Source organism: Bombus affinis, chromosome 17 (assembly GCF_024516045.1).
Source record: "Bombus affinis isolate iyBomAffi1 chromosome 17, iyBomAffi1.2, whole genome shotgun sequence".
NCBI lineage: Eukaryota > Metazoa > Arthropoda > Insecta > Hymenoptera > Apidae > Bombus > Bombus affinis.
In genome coordinates this window covers 4,851,967-4,876,217 of record NC_066360.1, presented here as the reverse complement: position 1 = coordinate 4,876,217, position 24,251 = coordinate 4,851,967, and the positions used below count along the sequence as shown (strand labels likewise).

The window sequence follows — 24,251 nt, the reverse complement described above, 5'->3', positions numbered from 1 at the left end:
AAATAAATTTAGCATTTTTATTTCATGTATTTCCAAAATTTGTTCAAATTTGTATTCGTTATATGCTTATACAAGAATGCTTATATAAGTATATTAAAAAATATATCTTTAAATAATGAATATAAAACTATAATAAAAAATAAACTAACCTCAACAATATCGAGATCTTTATAACAGTCAAGTTGAACCTGTGGCTCAATTAATGGCCGTGTGCGTGGCGTTCCAGTTGCACAGGCCGCCGGAGCTGGTACTGGACTAGATATTTGAGGCGAATCACTTCGTTTGCACAGCCTTTTTAATGGTGGAGGACTTGAAGTTGGTGGAGTTTTGCTACGGTCCTCCTCCAAATTTGGTGAGATCAACCCACGGCCATTTGATGCATGTATGTTGTTTGTCTTCAAATGCTAAAAATGACAAATTTAAACTAAATAAGTATTTTAAAAGAAATAAGTAATTATTTTAATGTCATAACAATTGTAGCACAATAATTTTTTGTTCACATATTCTTGTGAATTATTAGCACAGTAATATTTCTATGAACTTTATATGAACTTTACATATATTTTATATAATTTTACATAATAAATAAAATAATTTTACTATTTAGGCAAACTTAGTATTAATGTATCGAAATCACCTTCTTTAATATAATATTGTATTAAGTAATTAGCATTAACATTAGAAAAAGAGTTATGAAAGCAAAATAAATAAGTAAAGTCATAGTTGGCATGAAATAGAAGATAAGAGGAAATGGAAGTTCTGGAAACACTCCAAGCCTATAGAATCTTAAATGGTAAAAAGTAGTATAGTCAATAAAGCGATTAGATAATAGGGTTGTAGAAACTAAAGTATTTGATAAGGTAGTTTAAGGATACTGTAAGGTTGAGGGATACAGAGTCTCTCAAACCCTTTGAAGAAAGAGGTAATAAAAGTAAATACCACTAATATTAGTTTAAGAATCTCAAATTACTTATATTAAGAACAATGTGCGCAATATATAACATCCAAAAAATTTTTAGAACATACCTTTTCGTTGTTGTGCTGATTATTTTGAGAGTCAGTGAGGCCACGGATTTGCAGAGACTCAGCAGTTCTTAAAAATGTAGGTAATTCTGCTTGAGATATGTTAACCTCTCCAGCATACATGAACTCCAAAAGTGACTGCAGGTGTTCAAACTCCACATCTCGCATAAATATTATCGGATGCTTGCATGGATTTGTCTATAAATACACATCATATTTATTTTTATTTTTATATTTAATTTTATCACAAAACTATTACTAAGTAAATCAATACAAATAAAGAATTATAGATATAAATTGAAAATATATGTAATAAGCAAATACTACATAACAACTTATAGTATTTGACAATAAAAGCAATATTTATAAAAACTAAAAGTGCAAATAATACTAATGTTTCCAATAAAATGATCATTAAATTTTAAATAGAATTGGTACTAGCATTTTCTGGAACTGAAGATTTCTTATTTCAAAAATTTATCTATATAATATGTATAAAATATCATTACTTATTGTTAGAATTATTGTAGTTATCATATATTATTTCTTAATTAATTTCTTTTAAGGTACAACTTTAACATAACTTAGATCATTCAAATTATAGTAAAACATCAGTCAGTTTTAACTTAAAATATCTTGACATATATATGAATAACAATTTTTAATACGTTTACATATTTAATGTTGGTTAAAGAATATGGAGATAAAAGACATAGCAATACAAAGAATAAAACACAATGAACAATTAATCAAAACTATTATTCTTGGTTTGTTATATCTTCATATGAAAATTACGAAGTACTACTATTCTGTATCTCAATCTTATGTGATGTACAAATTTTTGTAATTAAATATTGTGTCTTTCAAAAATTTCAATATTTCATAATCATTTAACGTAATATAATCTACATTTAATTTTCATATACTTATTTACTATTTATATTATCATTAGCAAATTTCTCCTTATTTCACGCAAGGTATTAGAATCAACACTTGTATACCAATATAATGTTATTATTTTTTTCTTTTAATAGATCCAAGTTTTAGAAATAAAAAAGTAATTTATATTTGAATGTCTAAAAGCAACAAAATTGACAAATTCTTGACTAAACCAAACTAAACCAAAGAAAGTATTATACAATTTATTTAATATAATAAAGTTACATAAATAAATTCAACATATGGCAAACTATAAAGGAAAATATAAGATATGAAACAAAATATAGCTTTTCATTTTTATTTTAATGTAAAATATAAACTTCAAATTGTAAGTAAATAATGCTAAAATAATGTTAAAACTTTGTTTAATGTAATAACTTTTTAGATGACGGTCTTTTGGTTAATATAACAATAAATTTATTCTATAAATATCATAAATATGTTAGCACTTACATCAAAAGTACTAAAATTCAAATCATATATTGCTTACTACCAAAGAATTGTATTCCTAACTAGATTTTTATTTTATACTTTTCTTATCATAATTGTTGTTAGTAATTATATAAATAATGTATTGAATTTGAGCAATTTATGTAGGATTTGTATAAAATTAGCTATGCTGAAGTCAATCTAACTAATCATCAGATATTGAAAAATAAATAACATCAAGGGAAAACTATTCCCATGCAAACTATATATGAAGATATATAGGAACATTACGACATAGTATCACGACATATACAGGAGAATTATGAATAAGAACTCTAATTTCGATTCGACCATATCTAAAGCAAAGCATGAGTCTCAAAGAAGGTAAGAATGATGGGTTAAGGTGAAGGGAGGGGGGAACATCGAGGAACTAGCACTGAGAGAAGCAAGGCGGGGAAGGTTTTCTAACCTTGAACAACTCCTTGAAGTAAGGGCTGCACGCGGAGAGGACAACCTTGTGCGCCTGGAGACGCCTACCATCGCAGGCTAAGGTGACATCAACGAAGTCCTCGTCATCCCTGAGGGCCTCGAATTGGCTGGTGATATTAGCTTGAAAGTTGTTCCAACGCAAGCAAAACTGCTGCTGGCTATCCGTCATTCTCCTCGCTCGACTCCCTTCGACCTCCTCTCTCTCCCTCTCTCTTAAACCGAGAGCCCCCCACCACCCACCCTCTGTCCGTCTCTCTCTTACTTTCACCTTCTTCTACTTCTGTCTTTTTTCCTCTTTTTCTTTCTTACTGATGGCAGCGTTATTCTTCCTTCGTTCCACACTTTGACTTCTCAAGTGTATCTTTCTCTGTCTTTCTTTCTTGCAGGAGACACTTCAAAAATTTTCGAAAGATATTGAATATGAAAGATTCATTGAGACGAAGAGGGTGAGGGTGGTTTCGCAGGTCAGGCCTGTTTTACTGCACCCTCGTGCTACTGGTTTGAGATGAGGCTCTCATTACTCTGGAAAAAAAATGGCAGGTGCAAAAAGTGCAATCGATGACTGAAGAGGAGGTGTGTACGTGGGGAGAATCGATAGACGGCTTACCAACATTAAGAGATAAATGAAATACATATTTCATGTATAGTACTTTTTACAAATACCTTTACATTTTTAGATTATACCTATTTTGACTAGATAGACGTATAAAAAGCGTCATTGCTCACTACATTTCAACTAATAAATTCAACAAAATTTTTATTTTTCCTACAAAAGACATTTAATCTTATTAAGTCACTAGAAATGTATCTAGAGATTTCCATAATCTTGTCATTTCTTTCTTTTCTTTTCATACAGTAACATCAACGTATGTTTGTAAGTAATGAAATCATAACTTTCAAAAAATCTATAGTACTTAATACTAGTACTAATGCCTTTAATATTAGAATACAAAACTGAAAAATTAAAAAAAAAACATAATATCTTATACGATTTTCAATTACTTTAAAAATATTAGATTAACGTCTAGTAATTTTCATATTAAATTTAATATTTTATGGTACTATCTGGTACTATTTTTAAAAATAATGTGTTCACGTCAATACTATTTTTAATTTTTTTATTGTAATTCTGATTATATATATAAATCTTACATCAGTTCACAGATCATATTATATAGACTTAACAAAGAATTTAAAATTTACGAAACAATATTTCTAATTGCACGCACTTATACGGTTAAAACATTTTTAACGAAAATAAAATTGTTAATCTGTTAATACTAACATATCTTTTAAATGAGTCATTTCATTGCATAGTTTTATAATACATTCCAAAATTGTACGAATATGTAATTATTAAATACTTTGAAAAATATGTTTACATTATTAAAATTTGAACACTTACTGTTTTTAAAACCAAATTGTGATCACAGTGAAGAAAGTAGCAAACAAATAAAATTCGTAAATTTAAATTGCGCAATAATATTCTAATTTAAATTCTATAAAATTATGGTATAAAATGTATTATTATCTTTTATACTTACATTCCACATTTCCGAAAAGTGAAAACTTTGAATTTGTATTGTAAGAGAATGTAGAAAATATTTCCGTGATTGCAGATAGTTTCTCTAACTCCCGTCGTATTCTAAATTAAACCAAATTTTACCACCCATTATATGATCGTCTTCATAGCTTCGAACAGTTTCGGGCTGTCATGGACGCCCGAATTTTGTTCACAAAATAACTTTTTTAAAATTTTTTCGTCACACTATCGCGGTATATGTGAGAAAAATTGTATAAAAACATGATAATTACGGAAAACTGACAGTTATGTGACGCAAGTAAAAAATGTCAAAAAGACAGGTGAGTCAATCTTCTCTGTTTTTTATTATATTTTCATGTATTTTCAGTGTATCATTTTCATTTCTCAAAGATTCAGTCACCAACATTTAAACAAGAAGAAATTAATACATTCAGTAGTGAAATTCGATGGAAAAATAATGATTATTGTTTTTAACCTCGTTTTGAAAGGTTACTGCGGGCGACTCAATCGATACATTGTCCTCGAATTTCGTTTTCCTGAGTAACCAGTATAACTAATTGCTTGTTAAACACATGAGATTTTTATTAGGATTACTGAGCTTTTAAAGGGGGGAAATATTCTGATTTTTCTATTAAAATTTATATCTAATGAACAAAAGTTAATCGTAACCTTCATTAAGTTAACCTTCAAAATACACTTTTTAAAATTTTATTTAATGTCAGTGAAATGTAATTAATATTTCTTGTTTATATTATATAATCTTAAATTTTATGAAATAAAATAAGTATCATTAAATAGAATGTTCTTTTATGTTTTTAAATGTAAAGCAATTTAAAATCAATTTGTTAGTAGTCCAGTTTCAAAGTATTATTGTTCTTAAATATAGTTAAAACAAAAGGTTGAGAAAATAGTGGAAACAGAGGTATTGTCTGCTTTCTCTTCTTACTATATTATAAAATATTCTATAAAGTCTGAACTTAACAGTGTGTGTAAATTAATATTTAGTTTATTTAATGTACAACAGTAAATTTATATTAGATACTATTACATTAGTATTATAATCACATAAAAGTTGAGAAAAAAACATAATTTACGAAATTAAAATATTTGTGACATTTTCTTATTAATTTTATTGTAACTTCTGTTTTTAAGTTAAAGACTGCTATGTATTGCTTCTGGTTTTATTTAAAAAAAATAGTTTTAGTTATCATGTTGATATTATTTGACATTATTTAAATATTTTGATATAGTATATATAATTATAATTATAATGATAAGTCTAATTATATAGATTTAAAAATTCTATTACTCAGTTATTAAATTGATAAATGCATTTTATATTTAAATAATTTATATATTTCCATGTTTTATTGTTTTTTTTCATTGATTTAAAATGTTTTTTTCTTTTCTTTTCAAGTTATATATGTGTATATGGAAATGTAAACCTAAGAATAAGTGAATTTTAAGAATAATTAATTTATATTTTCATATTATATTATGTTTTAATAAGAAGAAGTTAAAACAACTCCGTGTTAAAATAATTATATGATTTCTTTTATGTTTGCAGAACTTATACAGTGTATTGTTTTGGTGATCATCGTGGTTTCCTTATTGGAAACCAAAAATTTTATACTACGTCACGGTGAGTTCCTAAATGAACTAAACTTATAAACTGATTATATAACCTTAAACCATTAAGTAATGTTATGAGATAAATTATTGAGTACTTAAATGATCTGGTTTCATTAAATGTTGTTTTAATTAACGTATAATTTTAATACTGAGACAGCTTATTTTTCTGAATTATCATTACTAAAATTTGTTTTGGTTGGATATTAATCATTTATATATTAAAATTCTTTATTGCATTGCTATAATATATTAATTAGTATATAATTAATTTCATGAATAATTAAAGAAATCAATAATAATTATAGAAATGTTTCTTACCTTCTGATAAATTAAGAAGTCTTAATCCGATTAATATTGTAGACAAATTACAGTTCCTCAACAGTTAAATGTACTATTAGCCACCAATAAATTAGCTCAACTGTTATGCCATATCAGACAACGGTTATTTTAATCTGAATAGAGATAATTGTCTTAGTATTAGGATAGTACAGTCTCTGAAAGAAAAATAAACCGAGTTATGTTAGTTTGTAATTTGAAATTATTATTTATATATATTTCATCTTGTATTCATGTTAATAACACTACGAAGAGTTTATAATTTCATTTTAGACTAATCTACATTAATGTTATAAGATTGTCTTGTGTTATTTCACTGATTTTTATTTTGTTATAGTTCATCACTTATACATATGCTCCTTAACATATCATAACTTTATTTCTGATTCTGCTATATAAAATTATTTTATAATCTTTTTATGCCTTATTTCTTTTTTTTATTTCTGATATATTCTCTAAATATCTTTTTAAAATTTTTATTCTGAAATGTTTAATTCATTCTTTGAATCTTACTTCAACTCCACACCCTTTTTACGAAGGTTTAACCTTAATTACTCTTTGAATTGTATTCGCAAATTCCTAATTTTATTAAATTATAAGGAAAGTCAATATAATCATTGTTATACGGATAGGTGTTAAAAAATTGACAGACTTTTGAATATGATTGTACAGTTGTTATCGGCTCGGGACAAGTGATAACGAGAGCGGAGGAAAAAGACATTCTCTTATGCGAGGATTGAGGTGTTCAGAAGTTATTTAGAAGTTGACGAGTTATTCGTCCAAAACGATTCCGATATCTGTGTTCATTTTATTCTGTGACACTCCTTTAAGATAAATATTCAGTTTCAAGTGAGATTTGAGTGAAAGTTTAGAAGTCCCTGGAAATTTATTTCGATTTGTAACTTTGTGTTAAAGTCGAAATTGTTTTTACAGAAATATTCACGATTATAGAAAGAATAATTTTTAAATCTGCAATTACGTGTTGAACGTAAAATCCTTTTTAATACCATATTTACATATACGGAATTCGTACTTATTAATTCATACTTTTGAATAGTTTGAAATGAAAAAGGCTTTACTTCCTGTCTGAAGGATTTTTTGTATATTTTTAATTCGTCGTTATCGTTACTCGGTATTAAAAGAATTTTCTCTCGGTATAACGATAAGCATATCTGGAGAAACTGCAAACACTGATTTTTATGTCGGGAGTCAGGCGTACGTGCCGAGAAAAATATTCTTGGAGGTGATAGTTCACAATTGTTTTCAAACAAATGTTGCTTAGAGGGATTGCATTCGCGGAAGCAAGGCGAAATTCCGCCAGACGTATTTTAAAACCTCAAAATTCCACTTGCGAAAAGGATAACGCTGAATTGACTTACGATGGAGTCTTTCAGCGTAGTTTGGGAACGAAGGCAAATAGCCTTTCACGATCAGTCAGCGAATCTACTCTTGTAAGTTTTTATTCATGCCTGAAAATAATACAAATTCATTTTACACGAAACGTCGCAGCGTGAAATACGACGAATGCTTCTTACTCCTGCTAAATGAAACATATTAAGATATTTGTAGTGTGACAATAACCTCTAAAAATAAAACACACGTTTCTTTCTAAAAAAGATTCTTCTAACCATTTTACTACTAACTTTGAAGATAAGTATTTTAAGTAAAACTGGTCTAACTGAAAAATGAATCGTTGTACAGATAATAGATATAGATATATGAATAATAATACATAAATATCGAAATCGTCGGAATTTCAAAGAAATTGTGAGAAAATCAATGTACATTAAAAATAACGTTTTAATAAATAAGTTTTACACAATTTTTTATATCGTATGGTTGAACAATCATTGGTGTTTTTCTTTACGTTTTAAAATTAATGTTATGAAATTTAATATAACAATATTTAATGTAATAATTCATAATAATATAAATGAAATTCAAACGAATACAGATCAATTGCAAATATAATCGGAATAAAATTTGTAAAGTTTGCATAGAAGTTTTGAACAGATCCTCTTTAGTGATGTCATTTGTATAAATGACACGGCTGCGAACACCAGCTACATCCGGTATCTATAGCAATAGATACTGCTCAAAGCAATTAGAGGATCGTTTTTCCCTGACATTTCTCGTACGCTTTGTTTCAATATTTTTTTTCTTTTTTATCTTTCAATTTTCATAGGTATTTCATGTATTATTATTCTGTGGGAGATTTATTATTCTATGGCATAAGCAGATTGTTAATTCTATTCTATTCTATGTGTGTTGAAGCACTGATGTTTCTTTAGGATTTGTTAAAATGGATATGGATCAATTGTAAATACAATTGAGATAAAATTTGTAAAGTTCATATAGAGGAAGTATTAAACAGATGTTTGGTGGTGTCCTCTCTATAAGAGAAACAGCTGCAGACAGCTGCAAACATCAGCTACATTCATTTTTATATTTATTCCTCGTACACTTTTTCAATTTTCATAGGCATGAGTACGTGCCACATTTTATTTATTCTATGACGTAAGCAGTGCTGATGTCTTTCTTTAGGATTTGTTTAACTGTAAATATATAATCGTAATGAGTCTAATAGCAAAGGCTACATAGAAGTTTTAAACTGGTCTTCTTTAGTGATCTCACTTGTATAAAAGAAACAGCTGCAAAAGCCAGCTACATATGGTACCTACAGCGGTACAAACTATTCAAAATAATCGCAGAATCGTTTCTCCTGTCACTTTCATTTTTATATTCGTTTCTCATACACTTTGTTTCAATGACTGTCTTCAATCTTCCAATTTTCATAGGTACTATCTTTCGTTTGTTCTATGACACAAGCGAATTGACAGGCTGAAGTCTGTCAATTCATAATGCTGTAAGCGTCGGTAAAATATATGTAATGTGATATCGACAGACGTGGAAACTAATAAAATTGTCCTATATCGCATCGTATTCTGAGCGTCACAAATTGGAGAATTAGATCGATCTATGGATAAAAATAATAATACATTAATCCATTATACGTAGTAGCGATTTTTCAAACGTCTCGAACATAGTATAATGCTGACGATTTGTTTATATTGAAATTCAGCAAACGTAGAAATACAAATATAAATGAGATATAACGTAACGTATAAAATTTCATTTGCACTTTAGTTGTGCTTTTAAGATACTTTTCTTGACCAAGGGTCGTAACTGCATGTTAATCTACTTTTCTTGATAACTACTTGAAAGATTAGGATAGAATATATGCATATTAGATATACATATTGTGTTACGTGCTATTTAACACGATGCCGAAAGAAAGTTCACATTTGCTTATTTTGTTCTTATCGCAGTGTGATAACGTATCAACGATAAAATCAAATAAAAACTTTCCTCAATATTTTATATGGTGATAAATTATTGACTCTTTCAAATATCTTGATTGATGGATATCTCTGTCAATTTTTCCAGTGAATGATAATCATTCTAATATAAGAGAGAAATAATAAAGCTTATTTATAAAAATGATAGACGACTTATAGTATATTCATAAATTCAATTATAGTTATATAATATATGTGAATTTAGTTTCTGCAAAGTAATTGCATTTAATCAATAGAATCTTCTCAAAATAGATAAGATTGCCGAGATATTACGATGTATGTACATATGAACATTTGTTAGATATATAACTGATGATACAGTAGTTGTAATTCTGAAAATCATTTGAAATGATACTTGAAATGAATGTAATTAAACATAATTCCAGAAAATTTTCCAATTCCTTGTATTTAACACGTTGAGTGCTACGGTTGTCTCTGGTGATGCATGTTCTATTCAATTTTTCGTAAATTTTACGGATTAAAAAATTTGCAACGATATGAATGACTTCAATAACATCGTCAGAAAAAAGATGCGCAAATTCAATACAATATTTCGCAAAAATTAGATGTTATGATATGATATATTTCAGAAATCATAATTACTGTGAGACAAATTTTTAAAAATTATGTTATAAGAATTAATTAAAATTAATTAACAAAATTTTGATCACGAATAACCATTATAAATGGTTAAAATTTTTTTGATAACCGGTAATCATTATTGATGACGGAAATTTAATTTTGGTTACCAAATATGCCAATATAAATGATTGGAATGTTTTTTAGTTACCAGTAACAAATTATCAACGACACGAATTTTATTTTCTTTACAAATTACCATTATAAATAATTGAAATTTTTTTTCATTGTCGGCAATTATTATCGATGACGGGAATTTTATTTTGGTTACAAATAAAAATTATCGACGAAATTTAATTTTGGTTACCAATCACCATTATCGATGATCTAAATTTTATTTTGGTTACCGATAACCATTATCCACGGTAACAATTTTTTCCACTTCTATTCTACTATCGTTTATTGTTATTAGCATTACTGATAATAATTAGTATATACTCATTGACAATATAAAAAATAAAATAAAAATATTAATAATATTAATTATGAAAGCTATACATTTTATTGAGCAAAAAAGGGCATGAAAGTATATGAAACAAAAAATAGGATAAAAGGTATATTGTAGTACAATGTTAATACAAGAATAAAAATATTGTACTACAATTTTTCTTGTCTTATTCTTTGTTTCGTACATTTTCATAATTAATAAATAAGTTTTATGACTATGTTGCTTTATGTCGTTAATGAATACTAATTTTATCAGTGATATTAATAACAATTCATAATAGTAGAATGTAACTAAAAAAAGTTTTTGCCATAGGTAATGGTTATCCGTAATCAAAACAAAATTCTTTTCATCAATTGCTGGTAACTTAAAAAAAAAAAAAAAAAAATCCCTTTGTATCGGTTACTAATGACCAAAATTAAATGTCCTTTATCGATAACAGTTACTAACAGGCAAGAAACGTTGTAATTATCCATAATGGTTATTCGTAAACAAAACAATTAAAGGATAATATTTTGTAGTTATTCAATATTTTGAGAAATTTTTTTCAGTTTTACCGATAACTTGCTTACATTTAAATAAAATTTAATTCTCACTCAATGACTTTTCCAAAAAAATCTTTGAAATATCTAAATGTTATTTCGGATGTCTGGCATGTTTCAATCCATTGCGACTTCCTGGACAAAATATATATAATATAAAATTTCCGTGGTAGTCTACGTATAAAGAATATTAGAATATCTTGTATGTTTTTTACAAATGGTAGTAGGTTTCCCTTTAATGGAAACATGAGACACGTGAACTTAGTGACTGAATACAGTTCACTGGATACAGCGCGTATACACTTTTCTGTATGTATATTAATAGCTTGAATTCGTTCTTTTGTACATTCCAGTAACGTTTCGTCCTTGCTTGGTTTTAGCTTGCAGTTGCTAGTGTTTACTTCGTGAGTATCAGTGTCACGAGAAATAGCGCCAACATCTTAGAAACTTGAAATGGCAAATGATGCCATTTTTATCGTTTAACTATGCTTTATAATTAACTTGAAGATATCGTGAGTTCTTTCAAATTTCTTTTTAATCTTTCCACCTATTTAAAAGAAAAAAGAAAAAGAAATAGATTTCATTATTTACGTGGTGCAATGGAACCTGTGGAATTAATTTCAATTAAATTAAGTCTGTAATTAGCGTCTCCTTTTACAATTATTACTTTATATTTTGAAACCAGTAATAGAAGAATAATTACAGAGAACAGGACACAATATAAACGTAATACTTTTTAAATTATTTATGGACTCTGCATCCTCATTACTGTTAAATCAAATTTTACAATCATACACTGAACTATAGGTTGAATCATATTCTCTTTGTGCTTCAAACCATCTGATGCCATAAACATCTCAAAATAAGAAGGTTCTCATCATTGTTTTCACCGTAACCTTCCCTTTCTTCAGTGTGAAGATTTAAAACCTTGATAATTGATATCCATCCAAATTTCAAAACTTTATCGCACGAGACATATCAAGATACTGGCAGTTCTTTATTGCTGGTTTATTGTCATTGTCAAATTTATTTTTCAAACGCATTAGAGTTATCTTACTACTTGAAACACCTGAGTAATTTTCAATTACATGTTTCCGTCTTTCACGTTATTAATTATAGATCTTCGAACGTTGTAGATTTTTACAATTTTTGCAACACTTCCATATCTGTTTCTAACTGTTCAGGCATCTTTTCTTTCCTTTCGTCGTTCGTTACGACACGTTTCCTCTTTGATGCCATTAGACGCGAGATATTAACGCGTGCAATATTACCTTCGTATTAAGGTAATAGGAAAATAATATGAAATTATAGAAAGGACACATAGTAGCGATGGGCACAAGCGAAAGATTTGTTCTGCTAATGGAACGTTTCGATAGTAGAATATACGAATAATGGAATATTCGGATAATAGATCCTCGGCTACTGGATGTTCGACTGTATTCTATTGTACGTGTATTATTAATCTTCTGTTTTTACTTCGCTGGCGAGAAATTTCTAAGAAGAATTTCCAGCGTAATTCTACGATAATCGAACTTGTACAATTTTTGTTCGCGCTATAAAATAGAAATACATAAAAATGCTCTATGAAATTAAAATAGTAAATATAAATGCAACATGAATACACGTTACAATAAAAATTATTTCTATTGACAAAGATAATAACACGGTATAAGGAGATTAAAAAAATAAGATATGGTAGAAAATAAGGAGAACGGAAGAAGAAATTTTTATCCAATCTCTTTATCAACGTTCGTACTAAACGAAATAAATTTTCATTCGTTAAAACTTCATATCGGATAGGAACGCGATAATTTGCCGAGACTGATTTCGATGATTGGTCATTATTGCAGTCGATTACGTATATTGCAACTGATGTACGACTGTTAATAAAACTAGTTAGCGGAATCTCTTTTCTAAAATAATCTTACTTAAACATTATTCAATTATTATTATTATCATATTATTATCATTATTGCAATTGATTACGTATATTGCAACTGATGTACGACTGATAATAAAACTATTTGCTCTGTTAGCGGAATCTCTTTTCAGAAATAATCTTACTTAAACATTGATTTATATATTGCCAGCTTGTAATTGATACCTTGATCGTAAGAATTTATATGTAAATTTATAGACTCGTGATACGTTTTCCAGGTACGTGATCCGTCGGACAAGGAAAAATATTACACCTTTGTTCTTTAGATTTTTATTTTGTTTATTTACTGTATAACAATATACATACAGGGTGGCTCAGCTGAATGGGATCACCTAAATGTTTGCTTCATTTATTGCTGTAGGAAGAACTTCTCAGTACAAAGTTACGCTACTTCAGGCGTCACGTGTAAGAGTTGGACTTTCTCTCAGGTTTTTTTTTTTTTTTTTTTTTTTTTAAGAGATTTCGTGGTCATCGGTATTTTTTAGATGGTATTTACTTTTTTCTGAAGATACTTAATTTTCAAGAGATATTTTGACTTTGATTTTGTACAACGTGGCTGTGTTTATCTTTCGGTTTTTTGTGTTTCGTACTCCGCATTTGATGAAATTCGGCTGGAAATATTTTTGAATGTAACGCAATCGCCCAAGAAATCTTCGTTTTCTATTTAACGATAACACAAATTGTTTGAAGGGAAATACTTGCAGAATGCAAAAGGTGTAAAAATGATTTATGTGTCTGCTTTTTAATTAGAATCTCTTATTTTTATTTATACCATATCTTATATTTTATATATATTTATATATATATTGTTTCGTTTAAATTTCTTCCGTAAAAATTTTACTCAACCCAATTCGTATGCATGAAAAGGTATATAAAATAAATATACAAATAAATCATTAATCGATAATAAATCAAAGAAGTTTAATTTTAAGCAATCCTTTGTCATATTTATAATTGTATTATTTATTACCATTTAGTAAGACAAAATTAAATTTGCATATCGAGATAAACATGTTTATTTACTTTCGCATAAAGAATCAAATTTTGGCTGGATATTTGATATAACTGTATTCGTGGACCAAAGGCCTAAGAGATATCGAGTGAACTATAAACAATGTCGCGAGAAAGGCGAAGTGCCGATAGGTCGTGACCCTGGCCACGAGCGGTTGCGGAACACGTGCGTGGTGGAGCTAAGACAAAAAACAAAGGGATGCTAAGGGAGAAAGACGAATTAACCGTGAGAGAGTTAGTTGAGAAGTCAAAGAGTGAGAATCGAGAAGTCAGGAAGATAGTGTTGCTTGCGTTGCCGAGAGAGTGTGGTCCGCGTAAGATAGAGCGTTGGATCCGTGGTGACGAGAGTTGCAAATTAACCATTTAATTGTCTAAATTATAGTACGTTGTTGTATATAGTTCACGTTAGACGACCATCGTTTCCTGTTTAACCAACATCTGTTTAATCCATTTATTGTAAATAAATTAATTGTAGTAAAGATCCTACACAACAGAGCATCTTCAACGTTTCTCGGAGGTAATTGATATTTCGGTTGTATAGTCCTCAATGACGAAGACTTTGTTTTGCAACAGATACGTAGTATAAAATGTTATGTGTGTTTAAAATCTTTTTATCATTATAGTATTAATATTAGTATAATAATACCATTTTAACGATTTTTTAAAAAGCTGCAGTTTCATACCTGTGTCGATTAAACAACTTTGTGAATTCTTCACTCTTTGATTGATTAATTTAAGGTGATCGATAACTTTTCATTTCACTGGTGTGGGGCAGTTGCAGAAATTTCCACGATCCCGTAATTCTGTTACGCAACCTCATATGGAGTCTGGACCCATAATTTAACAAGCCCTGCTATGAAGAATAAAAAATCACATAGATTGGTGTAAAAAAAATGTACAAAATTCTATTAAAAGAAAGAAAAATACCGATGACCTCGAAGTCTCCTAGAAAAGAAACGAACTTGAAGAATTCTTTTCACCGTTACACGTGCCCCTTGAAATAGCCTAATTTCGCCCTGAAAAGCTTTTTCATGCAACAATACGTGAAGCAGATATTTAGATGATTCCATTAAGCTGAGTCACTCTGTATAACCACATCACCATATAACGCTATATAAAATCGTTATCCTACTATTCTAATGTGTTTTTTTATGAATTAATAAGCATATTCACGTCACTAGTTCCCAGTATTTGTCTCGTGTGGTGTAGATTTATGAGAGAAATAGAAGTTTCAACTGCTGTTAGATCGTTGTATTCTGTTATAGTCTGAATAGATTTTTATATTATGTTATATTAATGTATCCTTTATATTATATTGTATATTAATTTCTTCACATTATATTGCATTATATTGCATTATGATTTATGATATGATGGAATTCAAGGTCAACAGAATACAAAAATCAAATAAATATTTTCAGTAGATATTTGATAAAACACTGCATTTATTGAATACAGTTAGGAAAGAAGATTCTGTCTGAAGATTTTAGATATTAGACCTTATTATTAAAAGATATCATTCGTCTGTGAACGATGCAATATTTCATAATTGTGAATTTCATTTTAAATGACGCATTGTACGTCTAACGTAACGATCTTTCCTTTGTTGTACTCGAACATAGCAATTTTGCAAAGTGTTTTAATTGATCGTTTCTTGTTTTCATCTTGCAATAAACGCGCGTTTAAAAATCTTATCTCGCCGGTTGGTTGGTTAGCGATTGGGGCTGGCGAGGAGGACTAAAAGGAAAAAATCAAGAAGATTCTTAACCAGCATATTTATCGTCATCGTCCGTATCAAAATGAATAATTCATGTCGAAAATCGGCAAAACCGCGGTTGCTTAAATTGCAAATTTCGTAAGTTCGTTTCTTTTTTTTTTTTGGTAATTTAAAAACCAAAAGGACGATTAAATATTAACATAAAAAAATATAATTTTGGTACCGGTGCTACAGTGGCGCGTTTCGCGAAATAGTGTGACGAAACAGGTTTACGCCCTTTTAACACCTGTGTTTCGAAATGCGGTACAACACGATTGTCCGAACTAATTACTTTCACGATGATCGGATAATCGAATTTTTCGAATAATCGAACGACTCACGTCTAATTAAATTCTACATGCAAAATTAGAATTTCTTACAAATATGTAATTTACAATATTCTTAATAAAAATTAGTAAAATTAAATCTTGGTAAAATTTCTTACAAATATGTATTACACGTATTACATATGTATGTTTTAATCATTTCTGTTCTAATTTTTCTGACATTTTTTCCTGCTAAATTGCATATCATTTTTAGACTTAGTACAGTGTTCCCTCGATCAACGTGGGGAACACCTACTGACCGCCTAGTTGCAAAGCAACTCTCCTCCCACAAAAACTGGAGCACAACATACTCACATACGTACACACATTTATATTCTTCCCGTGCATGTGTATATGTTCATCATATTTGAAAAGGAAATTTTAGTTTGCGAGGAGAAATATAAAAATAACGAAGTATTACGCTATCTGTCCTCGTGTTTTATACGACAAATTTTACAAGGTTGAAGTTAAAATATTTTTCAAACTAATTATTTTTCGATCCAAGTACCTTCACACCTTTTCATGGAGAATTAAAAAATCCATCGAATGATGTGTAAAAAAATGTATTGTTCCATTTGGAACAATGGATGTGACTTTGTCTTCTCATCGAGCTGAAACCTCTTTTTTTTTTTAATTCTTGATATTGCAATTTGTAGTCGGTTGGAAGCTGATTAATTTTTATCAGAATTATTTATTATCGGAAATAGCTGAGGAAAATCGTGGTCACTGATGTTTACACCTCTGTATATGGATTGGTTACATTATTACTTATAATACATATATACAGTACTTACACTATTACTTATAATTGTACATAAATTGGTGTGAAACAAACATAAAAAAAATGAAATTTGTGAAAAAGAAAAATCCGAGCAGAAACTACTACTACTCTACTACAACTACTGCTACTAGTACTGCTATTACTACTACTACTACTAATAATAATATTATAAAAATAATAATAATTTTTGACATCATTTATATTTATTTTAAAAAGTTAAATGTTAATATAAATAATTGCAGTACGAAAATAGAATGTCAAATTGACTAGCGTAGTTAATTGAAGCAGCAGGCCTGGCAACGTCGCCGCGGATGTCAGAATGGAATTGTCATCATGAAAAAAAAGACAAGAAAGAGAAATTAGTTAGAATTGCCAAAAAAAAGATTAGAGACTTAATAATTATAAAATAAAATTCGTTAAACTTGAGAAAATTATTTGACAGTAATAAATAAATTGAGATTGGTATTATATTATTTAATGTCTTATCTCCAAATTTCGGATAACTAATACACGGTTCAGACTTAATATGAATTTGAAACAATTATACATTGTATCTTTTCTAAAGAACTATCTTTTTCACAGAATTAGCTTTAACTAAAGAAATTGGTGTATTTCAGTCAATCGTCACTCGTTATTCAAACGTCTAAACATACGCATTGTGAGACGTTGCCACATCGGCTGCATTGCGTAGCTTATGAAGGATTTCTACGTAAATCTGTGTTTTTCATTAGTATTCAAGTAAAAAGCATCTGGACAGTTCTACAGAAATAGAACAATTCACTTCGTCACATTTGGATATAATTTTCTGCCAATTTTGGCATGGTTCTTGGATACAGGTTTTCCATTTTCGAAGGGAAAGTAAAACTAAAATCCTTGCCTTTTCATCACTGTGCGATGACAACGCTTCGACTTTTATTAGCAATTTCTCGATAATTATGTGATAAGTCGATTTCAGATTTTACACGAGGGTCTCTTGCGCTCCAAATTAATTCCGCTCGAAATTTGAAATTTGAGGTTTAATCTTGAATTTTGAGGTTTACCTAAGAATTACCTTCAAATGTGTCCGAATATTAAAGTGAATAAAGTACCTTTTACTACCGAAAGTTTACTCACTGCAAGTATCGAAAAAGGCGCGAGTACCCGGTATTACAGCAGATAGATGTAACCAGGATGCACGATATCCTATTGACTATTGTACAAAAGATTACAAAAGTGATTTTATAGCTATGTTTCGACAACTGCGCAACAGAACTTATCTCATTAAGTAGTTAACGTTTGAATTGTTAATAACTGGTTAGTCATTAAAATAAAAGGTATCAGCAATTCTGAAGTGTTTTTTACCAAGATTGTCCGAAGAGGTGTGAAGGTATAACAGTGGAAATTTCTGTCGTATGTACAGAACAATTGATTTATTATTGTCATGTGCTGTTTTGAAATTTCCATGCATGTCAGCGAACAGTTTGTTGCGTAATTACCATTACTTTACCATTTACGATAGTCTTCGACACTAACCACAAAAAGGATCAGCTAGGAGCAAATGATTTTTACTTCATTCGGTAGTACACATGCACCTTTGGCTATTCGAGAATACAGTTCTTAATGCAGCACAATGTGGGACATTTTTTTTCTAGGAAGAAGTAAAGATAAAACTTTCCTGAAAAGGGGTTTTTCTAAAAGTGGCGCAGGAAATATTACAAATGAGAAAGAAGGTTCGTGTAGGTCTCATTCTGTTCATCTTGGAACATGCTATATTGCTGGTTATGACAGAGATATGATACAATCCCTGATGCGGCAAACATAAAAGAAAAATAATGCTTCCAAAGTGGATCAAATATATTGTTGGGATTTAACCTTTTATTGAGTAATCTGTAATTCTTTCAGAGACAAAAGTTTCGGTGTAATAGACATACGTGTCAGTGACTATGAACGTGACTTAAGTTAATTGCTTTTCATGCAGAAATTCTTGCATATTATTGTAACGTATATTGTAACATGAAATAAAGTAAAAGTTCAAGTTCTCTTTAAGTTGTAGACTTACACAATTTTCATAATCATCGGCGCGTATGTAAGGAGATTTCCCTCTGCTTACATTTTCGTTGTCTGTCAAGTCAAAAATTAGCTTTCGTCACATTCTCTCATGAAACGCGCCTCATCTGTGTGATGAGAGCTAGTAGTATGTGCAATATCCTGTAAAGATTTTAGAGCGACCAGGGCCATGTACATTTTGAGATTTTATCTACGCCAGATGATAAAAATCCTTTTTGTGGAAGACACGTTTAACACGTTGAATGTCATGCCAGTTTTACAAGGTTTGGCTATGACGTCACGATAAATTTTTTATTATGCGATACATATAATGTTGAAATGTTACGTACAAGAGATATGTTACGGTGTATAATCATCATTAATGAATTTATCTCACTGGGGTCACTAATGACCCCCATCGCGCTGTAGTGCAATTTCGCTCGATTCATTTATTTTTTGCGATTATCAATTATCTCATATTGTTTCTTCGCGTTGCTAAATAATTGTTCTATGTTGCTACGTCCCAGGACCTATCATAAACCATAATCCATCCCTCGGTCATACTTATTCGGATTAATAATCCTAAAAAACCGTTACAAGATTTAGCATTTTTAACTTTACTCTCAAGGCCTTTAATTGCCATCAAACACCTTTCAAGTGGAAACGATGCTTAGAGTTATTGTTCATTAAGGTAAAACACGGAAAAAGCGGGTTTTTCCCATGTTCGACAGCCATTGGTAAAGGGTGCACGTAAAAGATGTATATTTCATGTATAAATAAAACTATTTTTATATGTTTTATACTGTATTAATTTCGTCACACCACTGTAGTAACGATGGTAATAATATAAAATTTATAACTATTGACATTTGTCCAAATTATGTATTTCTACTAATCTTGGTGCGCGGGTCACCGGTGACCCCCATGGCATTCAACGTGTTAAAGTTTTATATCAAATAAGTTCACTAAACTTGTGAAGATTAAATGCATTGAGTAACAGTTCCGACTCTAGGGTTTCGTAACAGGATAGTACAAAAGGCAGAAGTAGGTATAGGGGTAAGCAACAAACCTGCTACGGTCAGGGACCCGAAATGGTCATTTACCGCTAGGGGTGTTGAAAATACATAAATGGTTGTACATTCTGATGACACAATACTTGAAATTTCTCCTTCAATGGTCATTTACCGCTAGGGGCGTTGAAAATACATAAATGGTTGTACATTCTAATGACACAATACTTGAAATTTCTCCTTCAAAATTTAACAGTACATTCTCAAATATACAGGCTACACGACCGTTGGACCGATACTGTCATGCGTGACCTGCGTTGTAGAAATGCAACTGCACACGAGTCCTGTGGTACATTCAGTGTTGTAGCTAACACTCGTGTAGTGTTAATCTAATTCTGTTACAAAGCGATATCTCTGTTACTTTTAACGATATTAAATATTAGATATTCGTTCTCGGTTTTGTCAAACTGTTACCCCATTTCGAGTTTGACTGTAGATATTCCCATTATGAGTAACGATCCGACCTCACTCTGATGTTAGCCCGGAAACGATTCCTAGAAAGAATATTAGTCCACTCTCGGTTCGATCTTGGACGGGTCAAATTACTATCCTATGATTTTGATTATAGGTATTCACACTATGAGTTCAACGCGTTCGATAATACTTAGAATATTTGCAAATGGTCCGGGGTATGTTCGTAATGGTGACCTTAGGATAGGTTTAGGTATTAAAACAGTCGAAGAGGGAACAGAATGTTTTGCAAAGAAATATAAAACTCGACTCGAAAGCAATGCAGATAGCTTAGCCAGAAACCTGTACATATTGAATTTAGCTCGAAGGTTGGGAAAAACACATCCGGAGGATCTGATCACGACACAATAAGTCAGTATTGCTAAGACAGACGCAAGCCCGGGTATCGTCCAATAGGACAATATCTACGTGCTAATCGATCAAAATTATATAATAATTTACTGAGTATTTAAAGAAACTAATTGTAAGTTAATCATAGGGTCAATAAAAAGGGAAGACTATGATCGCTTCTTATTACTTACTTTTCAGTTCAATGGTATCTTTCTCATAGATAAATGGTATTTCATCTAAAGATCTATTGGACTTTAGAAATGTAAGAAAACTGAGAATTAGTTCATAAAAAATCGCTGTTTGGTCTACTGTGCGCCGCAACAACACTCGAAAAATTACGGGTTGACTGATGGTAAATTGAGAAACGCGTTCATACTATCGGTTCAGTTCTGAACCAGCCCGATCTCTCTAGCTGTATTGAATCGACCACTGAATACAATTTTATAGATTTTCTGACCAATTAGGGTTCTATATCTGGCACTCCTTGCCAATCAATCACTTAATCGATCTTTGTACAAAGGAATTAAATAAAATTCCTCGCTACCCGAAAATCTACCACCTTATGTCCACTGACCATAAAACATTGTTTCATAAATGTATATTAGACGCGTTGATGTAGGTAGACAGTAAGTACGCATGCAGTGGTTATTGTAAAACCGTATGGTATAAGCAGGCCCTGCAACTTCCGTGGTGGGGGTAGTTTCAGATTTGAGGACAGAAAGTTTCTTGTATTGTCCACCATACACAGTTGATTTCGAGTAGTCAACAATCTCAACAGAGTAACACGTGGTGGAAATAATCCAATGAATATTTTATAGTTTTTATAATACTTTATAAATGGGTATACGCTATTTATCCATAAACAATTCTATTTATGATTAAACTTCGTTTTAGGAGACAAAAAATTATAACCTCTTGTCCCCTATCGTTTTGACTACTCTGCAGCAACGCCCCTGGTGGCGGGCTGCAGAAACACAGGTCGCTACATAACTGTGAGATCCACCACCAGGGAAGTTTCAAGACGTATATATACCTGTATATATCGTGTTGTAAAACAATATGCACGAAACAGCAGGGTTTTCGTCAAGTCTGGCTTTAACATTCTCAGTCAGTGGCTAAACGTTGAAGCATCTAGTAAAACGACAGTTCTAGTGATTCAGGATGAAAGCGTCTTTCTCGTTGCCCGACATTTTATTAATGTTACAAAATGTATGTACACTTCGTAGTTTGAACACCGGCATAAGCGTATCGTCTCGTTTGAAGCTAAGTCTACACTATCAGACAATTTTCCATAGACGTGTGACACAGCCAATAAAAATCTATTTTTCTGCGGATTTTCCATGAAACACAGATTTTATTTGGCTGCGACACGTGTCTATGGAAAATTGTCTGATAGTGTGGACTTAATAAGGTTATGTCTACGCTCCTTTGATACGACGCTTTCGTGGACAGTGGGTCTTAGTCGACCTGTCTGTTACCGTTCTTAAAGAATTTCAAATTATTCGTTGTTTGTTGAATGTTGTCGAAAATAAGTGACGTAATTATTTATTATTTAATTTGTTTCTTCGCATGTGTGGTTGTCCGTGAAGGAAGGTGAGGCGATATCCTTCGTCGCCACAGCGTCCAAGCTGGCCGCCGTGGAGGATGCGGCTCCCAAGGGGCCCGAGGCTTCGATTCGATCGAAAGTCTCGCCTACAGCAAGGGCTGCCCTACAGGCTCTTCGGTCACCAAGGAACAGAATATCAGGTCCTCTTACTCCTCCTCCACCGATAACCAAGGATGTCGAAACCATCACTGGTGAGTGAGCAAAAATTGTAAAGACCAACCTCTACTATTCTCCTCGCAATTCCAACCAATTGCATTTTTCTCAAAATTTTCTTTACACGTCGTCTAGTAAGCTAATCCTTCTAACTTCTTCAAAAGACTCAAGTTGTTTGGTCTGTTTGATTTGTTTTAAAGGATGTACGTACACTTTTGTGACCGACTGTACATACTTATCTTCGCTATCTCCATCTTTTTTTGTCTTTTGGTTTTCCCTCATTTTTTATAACTTTAACAATTCTTTATCGGAAGATCTTTTATCGATAAACATTGAATCCGCTTAGTGGTGTTTTTACGTCCTTTTATCGACGCTCACATATTGACCATCTTAAGAAACTATTGTTTCAACGATATCTTCTTTTCTTTTACACAATCATTATCAATAATGCGCTATGATCAACGCGAATAGCTGTTGCAGTAAGTAGATAATGTTGCTGTTTGCTAGAATGAATCATGCCTAATTTTTTTCAAGTTTCTTGTTAGTTAAAAAAATTGATAAAATTTGGGATAAAACTAAAATTAGGTAACCAACTTCTTTTTATTATTATTAAATGAATTAAAACTTGTTACTAACACACACACACATTTTTCAATTTATTTAAACTGCTATATACCCTGCAAGATGAACCGCTATTTTTTTGGGGCATTTTCCATAGTAAGCCAGGAACATGTTTGAAACAAAAGGTAGTCTTTAGTCCAATTTGGATATCAAGAATTTCTAAAAAAAATTTTTTCACTGAAAAGTTAAGGTTACCTGGACTTTGTTTAATGGCATCATATGTTTTGAGTAGTAGTTGACATTAAGACGAATTGAATGACCTGCTATACTATGACCTTGAGATGATCTTGAATTCAGAATACCACCTATAATTACTAGAGAATTGCAGAATTTATGCAAATTTATATTCTTATGAACAAATACATATTATTTTGCATGGGACGTGCATTCTATGCATCCTTCCATCTCTAAGTCCCATAATTGTTGCACATTGATAAAATCTGAAACGAATCTGGAAATGTATATAGAAGTTACAAAACATTTACTGCAAGCATACACTTATTAATAGTAGAGAGTTAGTATACAGCAGTGGTCTTAAACATACACATAGTTATTGCTAAAGATGATGGCATTAAATATCGTGACTTATTAATATGAAGAATGCTGTCGTCTATTAATATACAAATACATATATGCTTGTAGTAGATATATTGTAACATCTATATAATATATATTCTCAGATTCAAGTTTCAAATTTTAAATATTACAATTTGGGAATAATCGTGTCCAATTATAGTGTTAATAAAATTTCAAGATGTTTTTGTATAACATACAAAACATATTCGT

At 30.5% G+C, this 24,251-nt stretch overlaps 2 protein-coding genes across 5 annotated transcripts in view; one reads left to right on the top strand and one right to left on the bottom strand.

The window, feature by feature from the left end:
• Positions 1–24,251, bottom strand: part of LOC126926124 (zinc finger and BTB domain-containing protein 12-like) — a 96,885-nt gene that overhangs the window by 69,060 nt on the left and 3,574 nt on the right. The window contains exons 2-6 of one of the 4 annotated variants that reach the window (XM_050742239.1): positions 6,374–6,549; positions 4,425–4,525; positions 2,861–3,402; positions 1,027–1,221; positions 150–404 (exon numbers count right to left, since the gene is read on the bottom strand). In XM_050742239.1, the coding sequence (XP_050598196.1) occupies positions 150–404; positions 1,027–1,221; positions 2,861–3,049 (639 nt within the window). In that variant the 5' untranslated portion in view covers positions 3,050–3,402; positions 4,425–4,525; positions 6,374–6,549. Of the gene's footprint in view, positions 1–149; positions 405–1,026; positions 1,222–2,860; positions 3,552–4,424; positions 4,582–6,373; positions 6,550–24,251 lie in introns of those variants that run through there. The other 3 variants (XM_050742240.1, XM_050742242.1, XM_050742241.1) reach the window with 3 other exon arrangements.
• Positions 7,564–24,251, top strand: part of LOC126926123 (trafficking kinesin-binding protein milt) — a 96,855-nt gene continuing 80,167 nt past the window's right edge. Inside the window, exons 1-2 of the mRNA XM_050742234.1 lie at positions 7,564–7,842; positions 22,675–22,882. Of these exons, the coding sequence (XP_050598191.1) occupies positions 7,663–7,842; positions 22,675–22,882 (388 nt within the window). The 5' untranslated portion in view covers positions 7,564–7,662. The remainder of the gene's footprint in view (positions 7,843–22,674; positions 22,883–24,251) is intronic.